The sequence below is a fragment of the Lepidochelys olivacea genome (genome assembly GCF_965140295.1).
Source record: "Lepidochelys olivacea isolate rLepOli2 genome assembly, chromosome: 7".
NCBI lineage: Eukaryota > Metazoa > Chordata > Testudines > Cheloniidae > Lepidochelys > Lepidochelys olivacea.
This window is the reverse complement of record NC_140417.1, coordinates 8,792,392-8,814,195: the sequence shown is the minus strand read 5'-3', so window position 1 is coordinate 8,814,195 and position 21,804 is coordinate 8,792,392. Positions and strand designations below refer to the sequence as shown.

At 42.2% G+C, this 21,804-nt stretch overlaps 1 protein-coding gene across 1 annotated transcript in view; it reads right to left on the bottom strand.

The window, feature by feature from the left end:
* Positions 1-7,410: 7,410 nt before the first annotated feature.
* The window catches only part of TAFA1 (TAFA chemokine like family member 1), a 346,657-nt gene continuing 332,263 nt past the window's right edge, over positions 7,411-21,804 (bottom strand). The window contains exons 4-5 of the mRNA XM_084633453.1: positions 12,952-13,076; positions 7,411-7,639 (exon numbers count right to left, since the gene is read on the bottom strand). Coding sequence (XP_084489579.1) covers positions 7,622-7,639; positions 12,952-13,076 — 143 coding nt within the window. The 3' untranslated portion in view covers positions 7,411-7,621. The remainder of the gene's footprint in view (positions 7,640-12,951; positions 13,077-21,804) is intronic.

Genomic DNA, 21,804 nt, shown 5'->3' with positions numbered 1-21,804 from the left:
CCAACATAAGTGAAACTAGGAAAACATCAGTATCACTTAGGGCTTGTCTACACTTACCGGAGGATCGACACTGCAGTGATCGATGCATCGGCGGGCGATTTAGGGGGGTCTAGTGAAGACCCACAAAATCAACCAGCGATCACTCTTCTGTTGACTCCTGTACTCCACCGGATCGAGAAGAGTAAGTGGAGTTGATGGGAGAGTGTCTCCAGTAGACGTCGCATAGTGTGGACCCCGTGGTAAGTAGATCTAAGCTGCGTCAACTTGAGTTACACTATTATTGTAAGTCAAATTGCATAGCTTAGATTGACTTTCATGCAGAGTGTAGACATATCCTATGGACTTGGGTTCCCAACTAAGAGCAACGCTGGCATGTTGTAAGGCATCGGTCATCTAAATTCTACCCTCTTCTCTCTGTTTCAAATCCAGAAAATCAAGTCAAATCAAATGGAGAAAAATCAGATTTTCTTCTTCTTTATACTGGTGTAAATCAGGAGTAACTCTATGGCAGTCAATGGTCTCAGTTCTTGGGTCTAGGCAGGCTGAACTAGATACACAAAGAAGGAGGTCTGGAGAAGTAGAAGTGGGAGCCACCACCATTACAACTCCCTTAGCTAGGACTAACCAGTGGCCAGTTTGGTCTTTGGTGCAAGTTAGAGCAGCTTCAAGTCAGCTGTGATTTGGGCCCAGCGACAATGGCTACCAAGGGACATTCTCTCAGCCAGGGATTGCTGGAATGAAATACTACCTCTGCCATACCTCCCCCGCTTTGTTTCTGCTTGGGTGGTCATGCCATTAAATACTTAATGGGGGAAGGACTGGGAGGTGACGACATGGCATCTGCAGTGAGGCCCAGTAGAGTACAAAAGCAAAAAAAAAAAATGTAGAACACATAAATCATTGCTATTGGGTGGATGACTTACCCAATCAGATCTTTGCAGCAATTTGCTTTTCTTTAGTCTGTGGGTCAGCGGTAGTGGTGAAAGACTAATAGAGATGGATGAAAATAATTAACCGGCATGAAACAGGGGATGAGATAAAATGAGAACAAAAGGAAAGAGGAAATGAAGAGGCAGGAGGCAATATTCTAGGCTGTGGTAGTTTTGGTCCTGTCCTCAGTAGGCCTTAAAGCTCTTATCTTTAACTCACCTCTGAAAGCAGCAATAGTCATCTTAAAAGCTGGCAGATCAAACAGTTTATGAATTAGGGACAACAAAACATTGTACAGAGATAGCAAACAATAAGCAAAAAGGGGCCTATCATTGGAATGCTTTTGACTGTGTTGATCACAGGGATGTGAATTGTGGGAAACAGATCATAACATAATGCTTAACTACATATATTGATTTTGGCTGAGTCAAATTCAGGAGCATGTGTATTTGAAATAGCATATACATTCTAAAATTCTGACAAATAACATCTGCTGGAAGAGGAGCTCGTTGTAAATAGGCACAATGTTTGAGAAAGATCACTTTGTACATTTGCTTCCTGCAGTCAAAGAAATAGATTTACTCCGTAAGTTGCAACAATAAGTCCTAAAAAATGGACTTGGTGAATGGCCACAGGTGTATGTTTGTTCAAAATAATGGAATTTTTTTGTAGTTATCAATTGTCACCAGTTGTTATGGCTTTTTGCTAAGCTCCTAATATCATTAGTTAGTGGTTCTGGACACTGTGATGTGGGAGCTCAATTTTTCTCCACTCATTTTGTGCTCACCATCTACTAGAAAACCTTCCCCAAAAGGTTCTCTCTCTTTCTAATGAATTGACCCCAAGTAGAGCACTCTTTGCCACATTTCATTAATTAATTATTACTTTCCCCCACATCTTACAGCTAATGGGCCTGATTCTGCTCTTCATTACATTAGTGAAAATCAGCACCCTGTTGTCAATGGAATTACACTGATGTGAACAAAGAGATGGCACTGGGATAGGACTTGGGTTCCACTTCTGGCTCTGCCATAGACTCTCTTTGTGTCCTTGGCTCTCTCTGTGCCTGGAGTCCACCATTGGTAAAACAGGATAATAACACTTCTGTGCCTCATAGTCGTGGTGTTAGTATAAATTCATTAGTATTTGTGGGATGTTCCAATATCAAGGTGACGAGCGCCACAGGGGAGTGTCTATACATATATGAGATCCAAATCAGGCCTACAATCTGGATTCTAACTGACCACAGGTGGGTGGACTTCTGACCACAGAGTTAAAGACTTAAATCAATTTTCCTGCATAGCTGTAGTGTTTGGTCCATTTGAAAATTATTCCTGCATGCAATTCTAATGTGATCTCTGGTGCATCTGATAAAGATACGTAGAATACCAAATAAAGGCGCGAAACACATTTCCCTCAGGCAAGCTCCAAACCCTGCTTGATGGAATGTGACTGAGGTATTGTTAAAATAGAAACTCATATTGTGACATTCTATCAGCTTAGGAAAAAAAAACCCTGTCAGCTTTATGTAAGGATTCATATACTTTCCAGTGCAAACCCTGGTTATACTCTCCATAACGCATATATCAATTATAATGATATGTTGACAAAACAGTATCCCAGAAAATGACTATTTTGCTCTGAGAACGTTGTCATATGAAGTGTAACGTGTGTCCAGTTACGACAGTTAGAAACATTGCTAATAATTTTATAATAGGAAAAGATACTCAGCAATAAGCTTCTGACTATACCTGAAAAAGTCCATTAGTGGCCAATCAATATTTTCTGATAACACAAAGCAGCAATCACTGTACATTTTTTTACTCTGAACATTTTTTACATAGGCATCTCCCTGTGACAGGAGCTGCATCTCCTACCACCACATTTATAATGCGAGGTCATAATGTTGGCCCCTGATTTCCCCCCCCCCACCTCCTGTATTCCAAGTGTATCAACAGACAGTAGATAGCATTCTGAAAGCAACATTAAAATCATACCACACTGAGCTCTTTATTACCAGAGATTTTGGATAAAAAGTACATCATTTAAATTATCTGAATCAATAGGCAGATGGTAGCAGCCATATTTTAAACGTTTCTCCAACTTGTACACATTAGATTTAAACAACAGCTTCATGTTTCACATATCTGAAGAAGAAACACTGACACAAGTCAAAATTTATCTCCAGTACATTTACAAATATTTAATTTCCCTCCCACCGGCATCACTGCGTTTGTACCTATGCCAGAAAACAGGAACTTTAGCTTCCTCTTAGGATGATGTCAATACTCCTTTATGGATGTGCAAAGAATGGCATGACTCATGTCCTCTCATGAGGATCCAGAGAACCATGCCCTCAAAAAACCAATATTCCATCAGCCAAGGAAGAAAGGAACTCCAAGACTTTTCCAATACACAAGGCTTTATCCTGTATATCACTGAAATATGCAATCATTGTGCCACTAGGCTGGTAGGAATTTTTTGGTCAGGAGGGTACACTGAAAAAATGAAGGTTGCCTGCATCCTAATTTGACTTTGCATTTTGTTAGGCATTATTTTGGACCTTTGGTCTGACCCATTATGGCTCTTATGATCTTATGGTCATGGTCTCATTTTTTTCCTAATCGTTTTAACTGAAACAGAAATTTCTTAATACTGCATGTGATATGCAGAGTTTGCAGTAACTTCAAAGAATTGCAGATGTTTAATGAATTTGGTGGGGTGATATTTGATGCTGCCAACTGGCAAAGAGAAAATCATGAGCATGCCCAAGAAACTTTGCTTCTTATAAACAACATTTCCTTCTCTATAATTTTAGCAGACTTAGTATTTTCGTCCTTCAGTAAGCAAAATTTTGCTGACCCAAGCCAGTGGCAGATTAGCCACTAGGCCAACAGAGCCTGTGCCCAGGGCTCCCGGCCAACTGGGGGGCCCTGGAAAAATGGGTGCCCCAATGCCCCAACCCACTCCTGCTGGGGAGCAGGATCTGGATGCGGGGGCTGGGTCCACTCCACCCCCGTGCTCCAACCCTGCTCTCCGGCAGGAGTGCTGGCGGAGGAGTGGGGGGAGGGAGCAACTGGAGGCGGAAGAGGTCGGAAGGGGCTTGCACTTGCTCTGGCCCAGGGCCCCACAAAATGGTAATCCACCTCCGACCCAAGCATTACAGTTACCTTTACATGATCAGTCAGAGTTCAGGTCACGGGAGACAAAAGATGGCAAGTATCTCACTCTTGGACCTTGGGTTTGGGAGACAAGCTAAAGGGGTCAGATTCTAATCTGAGTTACAGCTGCGAAAAAGATGTCTTGTTGTTAAGGCACTGCTCTAAGACTAAGGAGTTCGGAGTCCTGTCTCTTCAACTGATGTGTGAACTTGGACAGACTTATTTGTTCTGTGCCTCCGTTTGTCATGTGCAAAATAGGGCTCTCTCTGTCTCCCACATTTTGTCTGCCTCTTCCACTTGGATCGGAAGTTCTCTGGGAGCAGGGACTGAATCTTATCATGTGGGTGTATAGTGCCTAGCATAAAGATCTCAGCTGGGGGCTTTAAGGTGCTACCATAGTACAAATAAATAGTGATGATGCTTTACTTCAGTGGTGTTGCTCTTCACTTACACTATTGTAACTGAGACCAGAATCAGGCCCACTCATTCAGCTCATGGCAGCACTCTTACCAGTTGATTTTCTGAGGGCTAAACCCAGGGACCCACTACCCAGCCTGAAGGTGTGACTGTGAGGTGGGTCTCTCTGCAAAGAGAATGGGAGGAGGGGGGAAGAAATTCCCAACCATGGCTTGGAGCACCCACAGAGCCACTCCACTAGGCTACTTCATTTTATTGGCTGATCTAGATCTCTGCAGCCCAGACAGGCAGAGGACCAGAAGATTACTGGACCTGCCCAGGCTTCCTGACCACTGGACACTGCCACACAAGAACTCCCAGCCCCGATGGTCTATGTGCTGTGCAATGGGAGCACATCTGGTGCAAGACACTCATGCCGCTATCTAGACTCTCCCACGCATAGCTGAGCCACATCTGTTCTATTACCCAGGGGAATCTCCAGGGACATGGAAGTGGAGAGTGGATGTCCTCCTAAGGGCCAAATCCAGATGTCTTTGCTTGGTGTTTATCCGTGGGTTTGTCTACATGGGGACCTCAGGAAAGTTAGCCTCAATTAGCGGAATGTGTGAATTAAAAGTGGATTAATTAAACTGCATTACCCCCCTGTATGGATACTCTCATTCAGAATTAAAGTGGCCTAATACAGTTTACTTTAATTCAGTTTCAAAGTGAATTAAATTAGATCAGACTAAGGCCACTTTAAAGTGGCCTAATACAGTTTACTTTAATTCAGTTTCAAAGTGAATTAAATTAGATCAGACTAAGTCCACTTTAATTCTGAATGAGAGTATCCACATGGGTTTAATTCAGTTTAACCAATCCACTTTTAATTCACACTGTTAGTTAATTTGTCCCCCCCATGTAGGCAAGACCTCAGGCCTTATGACGACAAATTCTCTTTGATTTCAATAGGAGATTGATTGAGCAAGGATCTCGGGACTCAGCCCTAAGAGCTATTGACAAGAGTGACGGGGAAAGGTATTTGTTGGACTAAAAGTAAAATGGGCAGGTGGGGAAGGGGAGGAAGACTGTTGAAAAAAACCAGCATTAACTTTTATGGCCTGATTCTGATCTCAGAATACACCCGAGAAAAAAGGTGTTCAGGCATGTTTTGATCTTACAGAAACTGGCCAAATATCTATTCAAAAGGGGAGAGTGGTAAATTACTGCTTACAAAGCAATACATCCATTTTTATTTTGAGGCTCAACACTGCAGTTACCAGCATATAAAGTCCATGTGGAATCTGGTGTGATGCTTGACACTGCTGCTTTACCACACCCTGTAATTACAGCGACAAATTTCCACCTCCTGAAATATCAGGTGCTGAAGTGGTTGCCCTAGAGGAGGAAGAAAGCTGGTGGGGTAATTTTGACTGACTTTGGGTCAGTGAGCTCAGCTGTTATTCTACACTGGATTAAAACTGATTAGTCTGGGTGAAGGTGGTCTTGTGAGACACAGGTAACTAGGGTGAAAGGAAATTGAAAATATTAAAGAAGAGAAAGTGGGACTGGATAAAATGCCTTCTTCACTTCCATACACCTCTTCAATTTACAAATACCCAAGGCTAGACTGTGTAGCCTTCATGCACGTTGGCAAGCACTTTTTCACATGAGTACTCCCACTAAAGGGACTACTCATGTGAGTAAATATTCACAAACATAAATTCCGGCCCTGAGGTTCTACCTCTGTCCTAATCATTCTAAGAGCTTTCCTACACAGAGAGCTGCATTGCTTTAATCAAAGGTGTCAATTTAAACTGATTTTGTTAAACTGGCACAAACCCCTGCATGGGAACTCTTATTTTGTTTTAAGAGTGTCCTATATCAGTTGACAGAGTAGACTGAATGCATCCAATGAAGTGAGCTGTAGCTCACGAAAGCTTATGCTCAAATAAATTTGTTAGTCTCTAAGGTGCCACAAGTACGCCTTTTGTTTTTGCTTTTTTCAGTTGAGCTTCAGTGAATTAGGTTTAAGCTAAACCAAAATAAGCCACTCAAACTGAAATAAGAGGGTCCAGACGGGGGGTTTCATCGGTTTAAGTAAACCAGTTTAATTAAACAGTGCAAGTTTGTCTATAGGAAGGACTAAGACAGCAGCAACCCAGATGTGCTAGCAAGAATCAAACCTTGTGCAAATCCCAACTCATCTTAATCAAACATTAAGAAACAAAATCAGTTTTTGTATTCTCGAGTAAACAATGCAAAACTTTGGAGTTAGCAATCACATTTTCACTGGAGTCTATGCCCCCTCTACAAAGTCTGAAGACGTTGTTTGTAGTACACCTTTAATAAGAAGGCAGCCCGCAGTCTACCAAACTCTGCCAAATAAACTCTTAATACATACTGTATTTTATTCAAGAGTTGTCCTTCTCTTCTTCACGGAATATCTAATAGCTCTAAAAATATTTTCCTGGAAGAGGATAGACTCATCATTGTTAAGTATAAAGTATAGTTATGTAAGTAAAGCCAGCATGCTAGTATTGCACAAGGGGGGAAAAGCCTCCAGAACACAAGAAAACGGAATAACGTAATTCTCTCCAATACTCTGTTGAAAGAAAAAGGAAGCTCTTGACACAACATCTTCATGATTCTGGTAGCTCCAGGTGTCCTGGTGCTGCAGCGGGTTTGCTCTCCCTTTTGACTGCTCTGAAACTGGTAGGTGTATTCCAGATCATTAAAAACCGGTATTCCAGCAGCTCCAGCAAAGTGTGGTACTATTTAATTTCTTGAAGAGTGAGGCTTTATTTCAAAATATCATATATATTTATATCTATACTTTTAAATGGTATAAAGTAAATTGTAGATCCAAACGTATAAGACTATTGTTCATACTTCATCATCACGAAAACTTTACCAAAGAACCATTTTTCTTCATTTTTCTTTTCTGTTGTCAAAAATCTGGGGCATTATTTCCATAGAATATTTTATTTCACACAGTAAAGCCACTGTTATTATCTGGTCAACAGTCAAAGTGCAAATAAGAAATCCATTTGGCTTGTAAATGCTTGAGATGGTTTACATTTTGAATATGTTGTCCTCTGTAAATCAGTGGTTCTCTCATCCAGGAGACGCTATTAGGTTCTTGGGTGAATCTGCAACGAAATGCAAAACAATCAATTACATACGTTACAGAAATGAACACAAAAGCTGGATTGATAGTCCGCTGGTGGTGGCACATGACTCTGCCAAATGGGTGTCTGAGTTCACAGCCTGAGATCAGCATTTTGTTTTGTGCTCCAGCTTGGTCTGATGGTGTTCAGGGGCAGCATGGCCAGCTCCTGTGGGGATGTATGGGCACGAGCATCTTCCTGCCCTCTTGAATGACTAGCTTGTGGGACACCACTGATTTGCATGGAGAGACAGGTGAGGGGTTGGTTACATTAGATAACAGAGACTTGATCTACTTGAATGTGCTAAAAACCCCTACAAGGAAAACTGGCCATTGTTCAGGTTTCTGTGACTCTGAAATAAGAATGACCTATCAGACGCTGACATTTTTAGCTTCCTTGAGAAGATGTGTCGTTTTTTGGTTACATCAATACACATAAATGAATAGCATAGCCCTTCTCTAGTCAATTTAAGTGAGTAGCAATACTCACACTGACTTCAGGAGGCTCAGTCCTTAAATTAGGAGAACAATTATTAGCAGAGCAGTAGACTGTACGATGGGATGCAGCAGTAATTGTCTTAGCAACAGATATTTACTGCCTTGTGTTCTTTTTACTACTTTGAGGTGACCTCTTAATTAGAATGACTGCTACAACAAAAACAAAGGGCTTTAGTCAATGCTCTAAATCGAAATTTAATCTGAAATATAGGTCAGCGTATTAACCTGTTCAGCCTGTTAAAAAAAATCCTAAAACCGTTCAGAATTTTTTTTCCAGTTCTGTCCAGTTCCAGTTCTATTTTCTGCTGTCCTGATTTGCCATTAACAAATGATCTTCTGGGCTGGGTTTTCTCTCACACAGACTGAACAAATCCCATTCTCTTTGCTGTACCACTGCAGCCATTAGCTCAAGGAGGGAGGGAGCTGAATATGCTCTGGGATTCAGGTTTCAAGGGACCATAACCTCAGCTGTTGCACTATTACTGGGCAAGTAGTCTAGGAAATGTGAGTAGTTCTTTCACCTACACTACTCAGGAGACAATATAAAAATGACCTGATGGCATAATATATTGTAAACTGAATGTTATTTATGAGAAACAGCTTGGCCTACTTGTTAGAGCAGGGGATATGAAATCAAGAGACCTGGATCCTACTCAGCCACTGTGTGACTTTGGGCAAATCCTTTAAGTTCTGTGCACTGTAGTTTTCCCTATCTGTAAAATGAGGATAAGAAATATACCTATTTTTGTAAAGGGCTTTGAGGGCACTATTATTATGAGCGTAGCTTATAGTAAAAATAGGACAATTTGCTGAATTACATGGATACTGGGTGAAATTCACACCTGGCACAGAGGGCCAGCACAAAGCCTTCTGAATCACCTAAGCTCTGAACAGGAATGGTACGATGGAGAGTGGATTGACTGCACTGGGGTGCCTGCCCAAAACCTACATGCTGTGCAAGGATCTCTAACTCTGTATAGGTCTGTGTAGAAAGCTACAACTGGATCCAGGGAAATGACCATGATCGAAGGGACTGCAGCTACTATTCCAGTCCCCAACATCATAGCCCTGCTCATTGGCACCAACTTGGGAGGGTAGATTTCCACCTCCCAACCCATCCAGCCTCTGCCTACAGAGAGCCCAACCCAGTAGTCCGCTAGCTGGCTGGAACGGGTTGTGCACTCTGCGAGTTGCAGTGTGACCTCACAGCCTGGTCTCTGATACTTCTGCGAAGAAAGTGTCAGAGAAGAATCAAAGCTTTTCAGATGATCTCCAAAACTCATGCTGCCTTTTAAAACAAGTGAAAAGTGATAAAAAAAAGTTTGACATGAGACCCAAATAAATTAAAAAAACAATTTCTGGACAAAATTTCAGACAGCTGCTCTATCAATAGAAAATAAATCATTTTGCAGAAGCTGTGGACAGCTCTTTAAGTCTTGGGCTTGAACATCTTAAATACTCAACCATGTTAAAAGTTAAAGGGCTAAAGTCAAGTGCGCAGTCACAGAGAAACAGGAACACTGGGTCAGATCTGTGGTCCCTCAAGTGCAATATCCTTTCTCTGACAGGAACCAGTTGCAGCCACTTCAGGGGAAGGTGCAAGCATTCCTGTAACTAGAGTGGAATGAATATTTTTCAGTTTAGTGGCAGAACCAAAAAAAAATCAGAAAAGAATTGTTTCAAGTCAAACTGAAGCTGAATTTTTTAGTTCTTTCTTGCTCAACGGAAACTGGAAAAAAATTCATTTTTTCTTTTCATTTTGATTCTGGTTGGTTTTTGTACCCCCTTTAAATGCATGTTTGTAACAAATCTAGCTTGATTTTTAAAGGAAAGGTAATTTCAAAATGAAAACTTGAAATATTTCATTTTGAAAATGTCAAAACAAACCATTTTGACTTTTGCTAATTCTTTATTTCATTTTAATTCACTGAATGTGACCTGAATTTGCGAATGCTTTCATTTGACTGAAAAATGCATTTTTCAGTAAAGAAACTGTTCACTAAAAAAATTTCACACAGCTCTGCTTGGAATGGACAACTATGCATAATTTACTGTAGTGGGAGTTTCTTCCTATCCATCAGTTAGGTTCAGGTTTATGCCCTGAAGCATGTGAATTTTTATCTCATATATAATTGTGGAAATGTTCATAGTCAGGATACCAGTCCCTGAGTCCCTCAAAGTTCTTTTGTGTATGGAGAACACTCATGGCAAATTAGTTTAAGGCTCAGAATGACTTGTGCTAAACCCTTTTCTAATCATCACGGATATATCCAGATATTGGCTGACTGGCGTTGCTTCTTCCTGACTCCTATCATTGAAATATATGCAAACAGAGACACACAGCCCTCAGTCATCTGATCTGGGCCAGGAGCACACATATTTCTGGAGCACACCTTTCTCCTGTGCTATCTGAAATGACAGTGGGCTTTTTAAGAAACAAAAATTAAATTCCTATTTCAGGAGTTGATTGGTTTTTTTTGCCATTTAAGGATCAAGCAGGCTACTTCAAGCAAAAGTTTAACTCATCCAAAAGTATATCCAAGATTTCTGTCTCCATGATTTAAGAGATCATTATTAAGCCTTTTGCCACTTTGCCTTTATCAATTTTAGTTTAGTCTGCAGAAAAGAAGAATGAGAGGGGATTTGATAGCTGCTTTCAACTACCTGAGAGGTGGTTCCAGAGAGGATGGTTCTAGACTATTCTCAGTGGTAGAAGAGGACAGGACAAGGAGTAATGGTCTCAAGTTGCAGTGTGGGAGGTTTAGGTTGGATATTAGGAAAAACTTCTTCACTAGGAGGGTGGTGAAACACTGGAATGCGTTACCTAGGGAGGTGGTAGAATCTCCTTCTTTAGAAGTTTTTAAGGTCAGGCTTGACAAAGCCCTGGCTGGGATGATTTAATTGGGGATCGGTCCTGCTTTGAGCAGGGGGTTGGACTAAATGACCTCCTGAGGTCCCTTCCAACCCTGATATTCTATGATTCTATGAATTCTGTTCTGTCACAATGTTTCAAGGTAACAAAACAAAATGCTGCTCGAAGCTTACCCTACACAAGCTCATTAAAATAACTCCTATGGGTAAATGCCAGAAACATTTTTTTTCATTTCTGAATACCTGTAGGTTTTTAATTTAAATGAAATACAATAACCCATTCTGATTAGATTGAATCGCACCTCTGAATATTAATGAGTTTCACTCCTAAGTTTCTAACTATTATTACTAGATATTGACTATTACCTACACCTTGGTTCACAGGATGCTTTTGGATGGTGGAGCTTAAGAAATTACAAATTCCTATCAAAACTAATAAGATTCCTAAATTACATATTTGCAAGGCAGAATGCAAGATTACCCTAGGGTGCTACATTAAAAATCTAGCACAAGAACAACAATAATAATAATGTAAATAACAAAAGTTTTAAATTTCTCCTCACATTACTTGTTAAATAATTTCCCTTTCTGAAATTTGTGATTCATTAGGGAAAGAGATACTAGGACATGTGATCATTTTCATGCTATATGGCCTAATCTCAAATGCTATTTCAATTTAGAACAGACAAGCCATAAACATGGGGTGGCACATGGCTCCGCCACCCCACAAAGAGATCCAGCAAGAAACTGGAACTCTGTGAATCATAGTTCCTTCCCCATTTCTCTCTTTCTTCTGGGAGTGGGAGAATGATGGACTAAGTCCCTTTTTAAGGTGCAGGAATGTTTAGATGAAGTCAAAAACATTTCTGCAAATGTTTCCTTTTTTGGGGGGAAAAAGCCTTTTTCAATTTAGTTGGGTTTGGACCTGCTTTGAGCAGGGGGTGGGACTAGATGACCTCCTGAGGTCCCTTCCAACCCTGATCTTCTAGTGTGTATGGTAACACCCATTGTTTCATGTTCTCTATGTATATAAATCTCCCCACTGTATTTTCCACTCCATCATCTGATGAAGTGGGCTGTAGCTCACGAAAGCTTACGCGCAAATTAATTTGTTCGTCCCTAAGGTGCCACACGTCCTCCTGTTCTTTTTACAATAATTAACAAACTTGTAGGACAAATCTTTTTGACAAGCCCTAATGCCTTTCAACAGCTCCTGCACAACAAGGTTGTCTCCCCCGGTGCTGCTGGGCTGAGTTCTGTGAGGCTGCAGCATGTAAAACAATGGGGATTAGTTAATGTGAGGAGGGGGAATGTGACATTCAGTGTAGATGTTCTCCTGTTTCCTCATCCAACCAGGGCTCATTTCCTCACGGGGTGACTGGGAGATGACTGTATGGTGGAGGGAAAGCTACTGTTGCCCAGCTGCACAAACACCACCATGTCTTTTCCCACGTGTTTGCGCCTTTCTGCACTGCGCACTGGGGGGTGAGGGGGTGGGCAGAATGAGCTTTCATTTTAACTCTATCTCCTGTAGATGAAATAAAAGCCATGGACTCAGAAATTAGCTATTACTATGACGTACTAGCCAGCAAAATCTCATACCTATCAACCCATGGCTTTCATAATTGTATCTTTAACCAACAAAAATGAGCCTGCCGATAGGCTATTTTATTCCTTGGAGGCAATGACTTTCAGAAAGGTACACAGTGCTGAGATGCCAGTTTGAAAACCTGGGCTCAGCTGAGATCTCTGAATCTGAAAACCTGTGCCTGATGTCGGGAGAAGGTCAGAGCGCTGGAAACTGACAAAGCAGCCAACCAACCTTCTATACAAAAGCAAGATGCAGTCCTGGTGACTGTAAAAGTGTATGGGTGAACAAGGGCAAGTGATTCCCTTTCAGTAGGTACAAATGGAAACATGACTTACTCTGGTGGTCTTGATTTTATTGCCAGTTGCACACATCCATCCAGAATTATCAGGTAATGTCTTGCATTCTTCTCCCTCTAGGCAGGGCTCCATTTCACACCACCATTTCCCAATCACTATAGACGCTAAAAAGAAAAAGACAACATTTACAACTTCATCTTGATAAATCATAATGAAAAGTTTGATTGAATGAAACGACAACTCAAACCTCCATTTCCCATTAAAAGCCCTGAAAATTAAATATTGTTGCAAGGATCTCATCAAGTAGTTACTTATATTGCATGTCATTCTAACATGAGACACTTTTCGTGATAAGGTATTGTTTGGCATAGCCTCATTTTATATCTGTCCTGTTCTATTGTTACTATACTTTCCAGGACTAATAGGGTGATGTGAAAAGAAATTGCCCTTCATAGAAGACATCTAGCACTCCACTTATTATTTCAGATATGCAGCTCTCCTAGGCCAGTATGTGCTCCTTGTATTTTCAATGTATTTAGTAAAGCTGGGCAGGAACTGGATTTTCTCCTTCTGCAACAAAACTAAATCAATCATTTCTAAATTCCCTGGGAAACAAAATTTAAAAACTAAAAATACCAGAAGGGGACATTTTGAAAATGTCAGAAAGGGACACTTCAACATTAACAAAAATGTTTCATTCCTTTTCTCCACCCCCACCCCCACAAAAGTTTCATGAAAATCCACACATTTTTCAAAACTTTTTGGCATAAACAGAATTTTCCATTGAAAATCTGTTTCGATGAAAGTTTTCTGACTGGATCTAGTGTTTAGCAGTTATTAGCATTTCTATAAAAATGTAGTTCATTGAGTAGAAAATGCAACTGCAGTGGATAAACGTACAGTAACTTTTACGCCATCTCAATAAATATAATCTAGTTGGTGTATTTACCTATAATCCCTCATATCCAGCCAATTTATGCTACCATCAGTATTTCCCAGCATTGACCAGATTGTACTGCAAAGATATAGAGAACCAGAACTATGACAATTGTCTCAGTGCTGTAGCTATATTGGTTTGTATTGGAACTACCAGCTGCAAATGACACAGATCCATGTATCCCATCTTCCTGTCGTATGTCCCAAGCGACCCACAGACTCAGTACAGACCCTTGTTCAGCTCCCATGTCTTGACAGCAAGAAACACGCGCATCTTGTGTCTTATCCCTTCCCCCGCAGTCCAGAAATAACTCTGTATAAATGTAACCATTTCATTGGCTCCTCTACCCACCAAACGTGTAGTGAATGAAACACCCCATGGCTCTGTAACACTCTGAAATGATTCAGAACATCACAATAGAAGGCAAGTGGATAGTGGGCAGCATTATGGGGTCAGAGTATGTTTGTGGAAACAGAACTACGAATTTCCTGACATTCAAATATTTATTGTAGTAACTTGAACCTTAACTTTGAATTTCCAAACATTTATCATTTTAATAACTACAGTGTTCTAATCATATAGTTTGACTATAACTAATCTTAATGAAGTTTTTTTTTTTTTTTTTTTTTGCCTGGGAATTGGTCTCTGTCTATAACCTTAATTGTATCTTAATGACATTTTTGTCTGGGGATTTTGACAACATTTAGCTGACTTTGCAATTTCCAGCTAATTGTTGCTCGAGTTGCTCTATTTTTGGTTTGTTTCCCCTGATGCTTAACTATCAAACCTTCTCATGTGATGTAAGGGTATTTAACCCATTGGTATCTCCTATGATATCAGCTTCAATATTTAGGCCCGTATCAGCATATAGCCTATGTTTAAAGTGTAAGGCTATCTTGTGTCCCATGTTCATACCTTGGGGAACACTCAGAGCATATGGATCAAAGTACACCTTGCAGTCTTGTATTTCACACATTGATCCCTTTCTTATTTAGCTGTGTCATATAATTGGGGGCTGCAAAATATGGAGCCCTGTTTTGAAATAGCTGAATGCAAGTCTGCTTTGTTTAACAGAGTACTGTAAAGCTACATCTCTGTATCTTTAAGTGGGCAAAGCCACTTAAAAAAAAATCACAGGCCTAAACCTCAACTCGAATGTCAAAGAGAACCAAATGTAAACCCTTATCAGACACAGAAGTGTTTAGATAACTATCCCTTCTCCTCTAGCTGGCCCCTACCACAGTCTCCTTTGTTGATGTACCTCTGAAGATCACTGATCTGGAGAGCTTGGGGCCAAGCCAACCCTGTCTACAGAATGGGGGAGGCGGGATCAGGCAATTTACAATAGAGAACAGAAGGGAGCTGCAGTAAGGACGAAGCCCAGGGGGGCTATAGGGAGACTGCAGAGAGTGTGAGAGAGAGGCTCCCACAGGGAAGATCCTAACCTAAGACCAGGGGAATTGCTCCAACTAGGAAGGACTGGGTGTAACCTGCTAAGGCAGGAAGGACTGACCAGACCTGGGGCGTTTCGGCTGTACCCAGCTGTAGAGAAGAGTTTTGCACTTTAAGTTAATAAATCAGACCTTAAGGAGGGCTGTTGTGATTGGACTGGAAGAACCGTGAGTGGAGTTTATTTGGGGATCCAAGAAGGGAAACTGAAGTGGCAGGCTGTGTGCAGTGTTGCCCTACGGACACCAAGGGGTGCTGTGAGGTGGCCACTCATCTGCCATCTCAATACGTTTTGCCTGTATATTGGACTAGCTGGATCGTCTTATTTTATAGAAGATTCCGAGGCTGGAAGAGCGGGGTGGCTGTGGGGAGAGGGTTACTGCCATGCACTTCTGACCCAGAGAAAAATCAAGAGCATGCCAGATTTGACTAGAACATCAGGGAGATGACAGACCTGAGACCCACCCACACCAGGAGATGAGGAGGGAGATGGAGAATTTGAGTGACTGTACAAGTAAGGGAAAAGATGCTGGAGGCTTAAGGGATATGTTAGTGGAAGGGGAAAGTGATTTAGGGGTCAAGAGAAGGTTAGGGTGGTGTCAACAGCATGGGAGAAATATCTGGTTGGGCTGGAGGGGTGGAGACAGCTGGAACACATTTAAAACAGTGGACATGAGAGAGAGAGAGAGACTTCAAAAGGTTTGAATGAATTTTGATTTGCATTCTTTTCCCCTCCCCCCCCTGCTTTTTGAGGGGTGGGACTATCTTACCCAATTCTTCTGAAATTCACTCATTGCTGTATACTCATTGTATACTTAAATGTGCAAGTCACATTGCTCTAGCAGACCTGATGTGTGGATCCTTCGGGTCCACCTACCCTACTGACATTGCTGCTCCAGTTCTAAATCACCAGGAATGAAAAAAAACACTCTGATCTTAGCTCCAGGGGGGGAAATTGCCTTTTCCTAGCACCATTCCAATTTAGTATTTTGTCACTGGTTTCCCAATCAAGTGCATGACAAATGAACTACTGCCAGCAGGGTCAGCCTTCCGTAACTTTGCATTCCCCTGACAGCCACACACCTAATTCCCTGTCCTTGTTAATGCTCCCAGGCCTTTCTGACCCTACTTACTTTGCTGCAGACTAACCAACAGCAAGTATATGTACATGCGCACAAATACACTTGAAAAAGAATATCAGGATCTCCAAGGCAAAGAGGCTGCCTGAGGAATAAAAATGATTTTGAAATGACTGTAACAGATTTAATGAATCCAAGAAAAATTATGTGACTTTCCCCACGGATAAGCTGATTTCTATACAAAGCTGCTCATGACCCCTGCAGAACAATAGTGCTGGTTAATACTGCCCATGGTAATGCCATGAAATGATCAACATATGAATTTGTCTGACTCTTCCTGCGTGATTTTTCTTAAAAATGCCTCCTGGGCAGACTGCCCTCGGAAAGGCAGAGGTTAGTGTCACCAACAACCGCTGGAGGCTCTGGATTCTCTCCCGATGAAACCCTGGGGCCAAGAGCCGCAGAGGCTGACGCATCACAGCTGTTCCTGCCACCTCAACACCAACTGGGACTCTGATTGGAGAGCTCTGCCTGTAACAGGGGGCACATCCCAGTTGGTTCAGACCTAGTGCCAGGGCCAGGAGCAGACTGTCAGACCTTTCCTGGGGGGGAAGGGTTTTTTTTTGTTCATCTGCCACTCACCAATGGCTTTCACTACACCTCTCTCCTGCATTGTAGCATCTGTCCTCCACCTCCTTCTTCCCACTGGCACCATCTCTCCTTCCTGGTTACCCACGCCACTCTACAGTTCCCACCAGTTCTGCCTGCTCCTCTTCCCCTCTCCACCCTGATCTCCCCTGGCCAGCACACAGCTAGGTGCCATGCCTACATCCTCCTTCCCACCTCTGGGGACATTTGCCCCAACCCTGACCCCGGCTCCATCCCCACCCTCTCTACCTCCCCCACCCATCTCCACCCTTTCCCTGCCACCATTCCTAACCTATCCTCCTCCTTCCCCCTCCTCTTCTCTTGCTATCTCTGGAATGCACACTCTGGGCATGTCTACACTTATCTCCGGAGCAATCGATCCAGCGGGGGTCAATTTATTGCGACTAGTGAAGACGTGATAACTTGACCTCCGAGCGCTTTCCCATCAACTCTCGTACTCAACTGGAGCCAGAAGCAGAGGAGGAGTCGACGGGGGGAGCATCAGCAGTCGACTTACCGCAGTGAAGACATCACAGTAAGTAGATCTAAGTACGTCGACTTCAGCTATGTTATTCACGTAGCTGCAGTTGCGTAACTTAGATCGATTTCCACCCCCCCAGTGTAAACCAGGCCTCTATCTTTAAAAAGTTTACAGCTATCCATGACCTATTCCTGTGTTATTCTCTCCAACTCCTGTCTCACACAGAGACCCAGATGCCTTCATCTGACATGGAAGAAAGGCAGAAGACCATGAATGTTGTTTAGTTAGGCTGCAACTTTATTCACTTATTATGTCTGGGAATACCCAGCAACTGATTGCACAGTGCGGGGAGGAAGAGATCAGCTCCCTGCTGATCCAGATGTAGGAGCCCCAAGCCCTATTCCTCAGCTACCTTAAAGAGATCCAGGAAAAGGAGGGAGGTCGGCTCTCCGCTGATGAGACATACAAGCCTCAACCCCCATAATCATGTTCCATAAGGGATGGTTTCCTTCACATCCTTTCCCAGTCCAACTTATCTGATAATCATATCCGGCCTATGCCGAGTACCTGCACTGGACATCTGCCGTAAGGAGGCACCAGCAAAATGCCTGGCTGCCTCCCCCATGTCCCTGCCAGGTTCTGATCCTGGTAAAGAGGTCCTCCATGTGGCTGCATGCAGTATAAATACCCCTCCCACTCTTCCAGTCAGCAGGGAGGGCAATGAAATGACCTTGATCTGGGCCCACCTGCATCTGCCCTGCCTGTCTATCCCTGTAAGCTTTCCCTCTTCTCTCCCTTGTTGCAAGGGAGCCCTTAAGGGGTCAAAGCCACATTTCTTTCAGCTAGCCAGACAAAGACCCACTTGTATCAAGGTTGCAGTGTGCACAATTTAGCATAAATGTTCACTTGTGATGGTCACAGAATGCAATTGCAAACACAAGCATATCAGCCCAGAGGAGATACTTGTACCTTTCCAATGGACTGTTTAGCAATGGTGTTACCACTGGAAACCAGCCGAGGCTTTCATATGCTGACCTCATCCATCGGACTAATGCACAACAGCGTTCCAGGAATGACTCACTTGCTACATCCCATTGTTTCATGGTCTTTGTGTATATAAAATCTCCCCACTATATTTTCCACTGTATGCATCCAATGAAGTGAGCTGTAGCTCACAAAAGCTTATGCTCTAATAAATTTGTTAGTCTCTAAGGTTCCACAAGTCCTCCTTTTCTTTTTATGGATACAGATTAACACGGCTGCTACTCTGAAACCTTGCTACATCTATTTGCCTAAAATGTCACAAAGGAGTCTCAGAAACTGCAACCCAAGTACAAAATGTTACCAAAGTAGAGCTACCCTCTGTAGAATCACCTCCCCATCCAAACATGAAAGATATTTCCTAATGATGAGCCTTGCAGCATCTTTCTGTGGTGTAATGTGTACTGTAAGTTGTCCGAACAGTTGGCTCAAGAGTTAATATAACTGCTCATGGATTCCCATTGAGCTCTGATCAATTTTGTAAAGCACCAAGCTCCGTAGTCTTCCTTATGAAGTATTTAGCAATGTGGCAAGCAAGCTTGTACGAGAGATCTGAAAACCAAGTAGCCATCTTTCCTAGTTTTGCTTCTTTATTCAGTGTGCTAATGGACAATATCTTGGAAGCCTGTCAGCAATGAAGGGCGGGGTCTGAAGTGATCTTTGGCATTTCAGAGCCACTTCTTGTGGCAAACGTTACCCACAGCTGTACCCTGAAACCATGAGTTACAAGGCAGTCGCAGAAACTTGTTCCAAGCATTGGGGAGAAGCCGAACTCTTATGGATCTACTGCTCCATAGGGGAGTGGAAATCTTTAGGCAGAAGACCCAGAAAAGAAGGGAACTTGCCTGACGTCAGGCCCAGCGTACCTTACAGTGACGGTCGAAAGCTTTTTGTAAATCTAAAACACTGGAAAAGTTACCATCAAGAGACGTTAAAAAAAAATTGGGTTTCAAACATTCCACTTGAGCAGAGTTTTCCAAAGTCTGGTTGGGCATTTTCTAAATTAAAAAAAAACCAAAGGGGGTGTGCTCAGTTTGGGAAGGTCCATTTAGTTTAAAATATGGTGCTGGGCCTGATTTTAGGCCACAATTCCCCTCTGAAGTATGGTGGAGAGGCTCTGAGATTGGAAAGTGGGTAGAGTCCATGAAGGGGAATAGAAAGTACCATCCCACTGCCTCCAAACCTCTTCTGCATTACTTGAGCTGTGCTGCTCCACATGGGCAGCGTACTGGGCTAGAGTAAAGTGGAAAAGGCTTGGGACTAACAACTGAACCCATCCCGGTCCTTTCTCAGTGCAAGTTACAATGCAAAAACCTTGTGAGTGGCTGCTAACCTGAGCAGTCATAGCTCAGCCCTACATTGCTTGTTTAAGATGTAAAGAGAAGATATGAGCTGGTATAGCGACCATGCAAGGTAGAAAGGCAGGGAGAAGACTCATGTTGCAAGGCAGCAGAGACATGCTGAGACCATGGGAAATGGTCCTACATTTTCTGTTGATTTCTGGCTCCTGCTAGTGCTGCCAGCCTTGCGGCCATGTCACAGCAAGGGACAAAGTTCCCCTTCTGGGTCATTTTAACGCAGGAAAGGGAAACCTAAAAGGTTTGATAAAATGGGCTGTTGTCTTGGCTGACATTATTTATGGAGCTGGTTTTCCACGGAGGTTGGAAAATTTCACAAGCCTGAGAAGGCACAGTGTCCTCTCGCAGGTACCGTGCAAGGTTTCTGCAAATTGGAATGAGAACCATGCAATGAGAACCATGGCGGGGAGATCCCAAGAGACTCTGATGGTGAGTTCATGCATCTATGAAAAGACCAAAACTAGCATAATCATGTTTCACTTACAAATTATACCCTTATTCAAGGAATCTTTCAAGTTCACTAAAACTTAACAGGCACCAAGAATAACAATAGACATATCATCGTTAGATAGGAACATAGGAACTGCCAGACTGGATTAGACCCATCATCCCTCTAGGCCAGTATCCGGTCTCTGACAGTGGCCAACTTCAGAGGAAGGTGCAGGAAACCCTGCAGCAGGTGCATGAGGGATAATCTGCCTTATGTGAAAGTCTTGTCCTAACCCCTAATAGTTAGAGATTGTCTTAAGGCCTGAAGCATGAGGTTTTATATCCTTTCCAGAACTCTTCTTTTAGCAATAAATATTGCAGCTAGGCTTTGAAGGATTAGAGTGTATCAGTAAACGTTGATTTCACTGTGTACACGCAAACTGACAAAAACATTTCCATCCTTAATAATCAAAATGTATACATAGGCAAAGGCTATGTCTACATAATTTTCCACAACTGTGAAAATTTAAATGAATAAAAAATTAAAAACTGCTTAAAAATAAACATCAATATTGTCTGTCAAAATTATATAAAAATTGAATTCTGTCAAGCCTAATTATGACTCTGGATAGTTTTGTTATCCAAATAAATATCTATCGCCTCTTTGACTCTTGCTAGTTCCTTGTTCGCAGCCTGCAGAGAAATCTTATGGAAGAGAGTTCTACAATCTGACTATGCACTGTATGGAAAAGTATTCCTTTTGGTCAGGTTTTCAATTTGCCACCTTTCAGTTCCAGTGAAAGTCCCCTGTTCTTTATCACCGCGTATTCTGGGGAGGATTGCCACTCGTTTACATTTGACTTAATTTCCAAGTTATAGTCCTGCATCTCAGTTCAAAGAGGCAGGTGAAAGTTTTCCAGTGAACCGTGGAGTTTTACTAGTTACCTTGACTGGGGTTTGGTACATTCTTCAGAACAAATGACCCAGGAAACAGAATTTAGTTTCACACAGCATAGGCTGTTAAAGTGCTTGTGTGTGAGAGAGAAAACTGGTAAGATGAAGCTGCTTGTTCCCTAGGAAGGTCTACCATCCAGGCCTCATGGGTGCTGGAGAACCACAGCTTTTCTGATGTATTAACTGTTAATTTTAGGATTCCAGTGACAAAATTATGTTTTAACCTTACTCAGTCACCAGACAGAATAACATCATGGAGCTTGGATGTTCAGATCACGCTGACTTAGAAGCTCACAACAAACCCTCCAATATGGTGTTCCTTGTGTTGTCAACATCTGGGGAATACATTGAGCCCAGATGTTTTTCATGCAAGACTGATTTTATGGTGCCAGCTGCCCTCAGCTATTGATGGTGGGGAGAGAAATCAGGTCCGTGGAAAAAAGAGGTTTGGCTGTTATATCTTTCCTGTCTCTTATGAGCCTAAGTCAAAAATTGTTGTTGTTTTTAAGAAAGCTA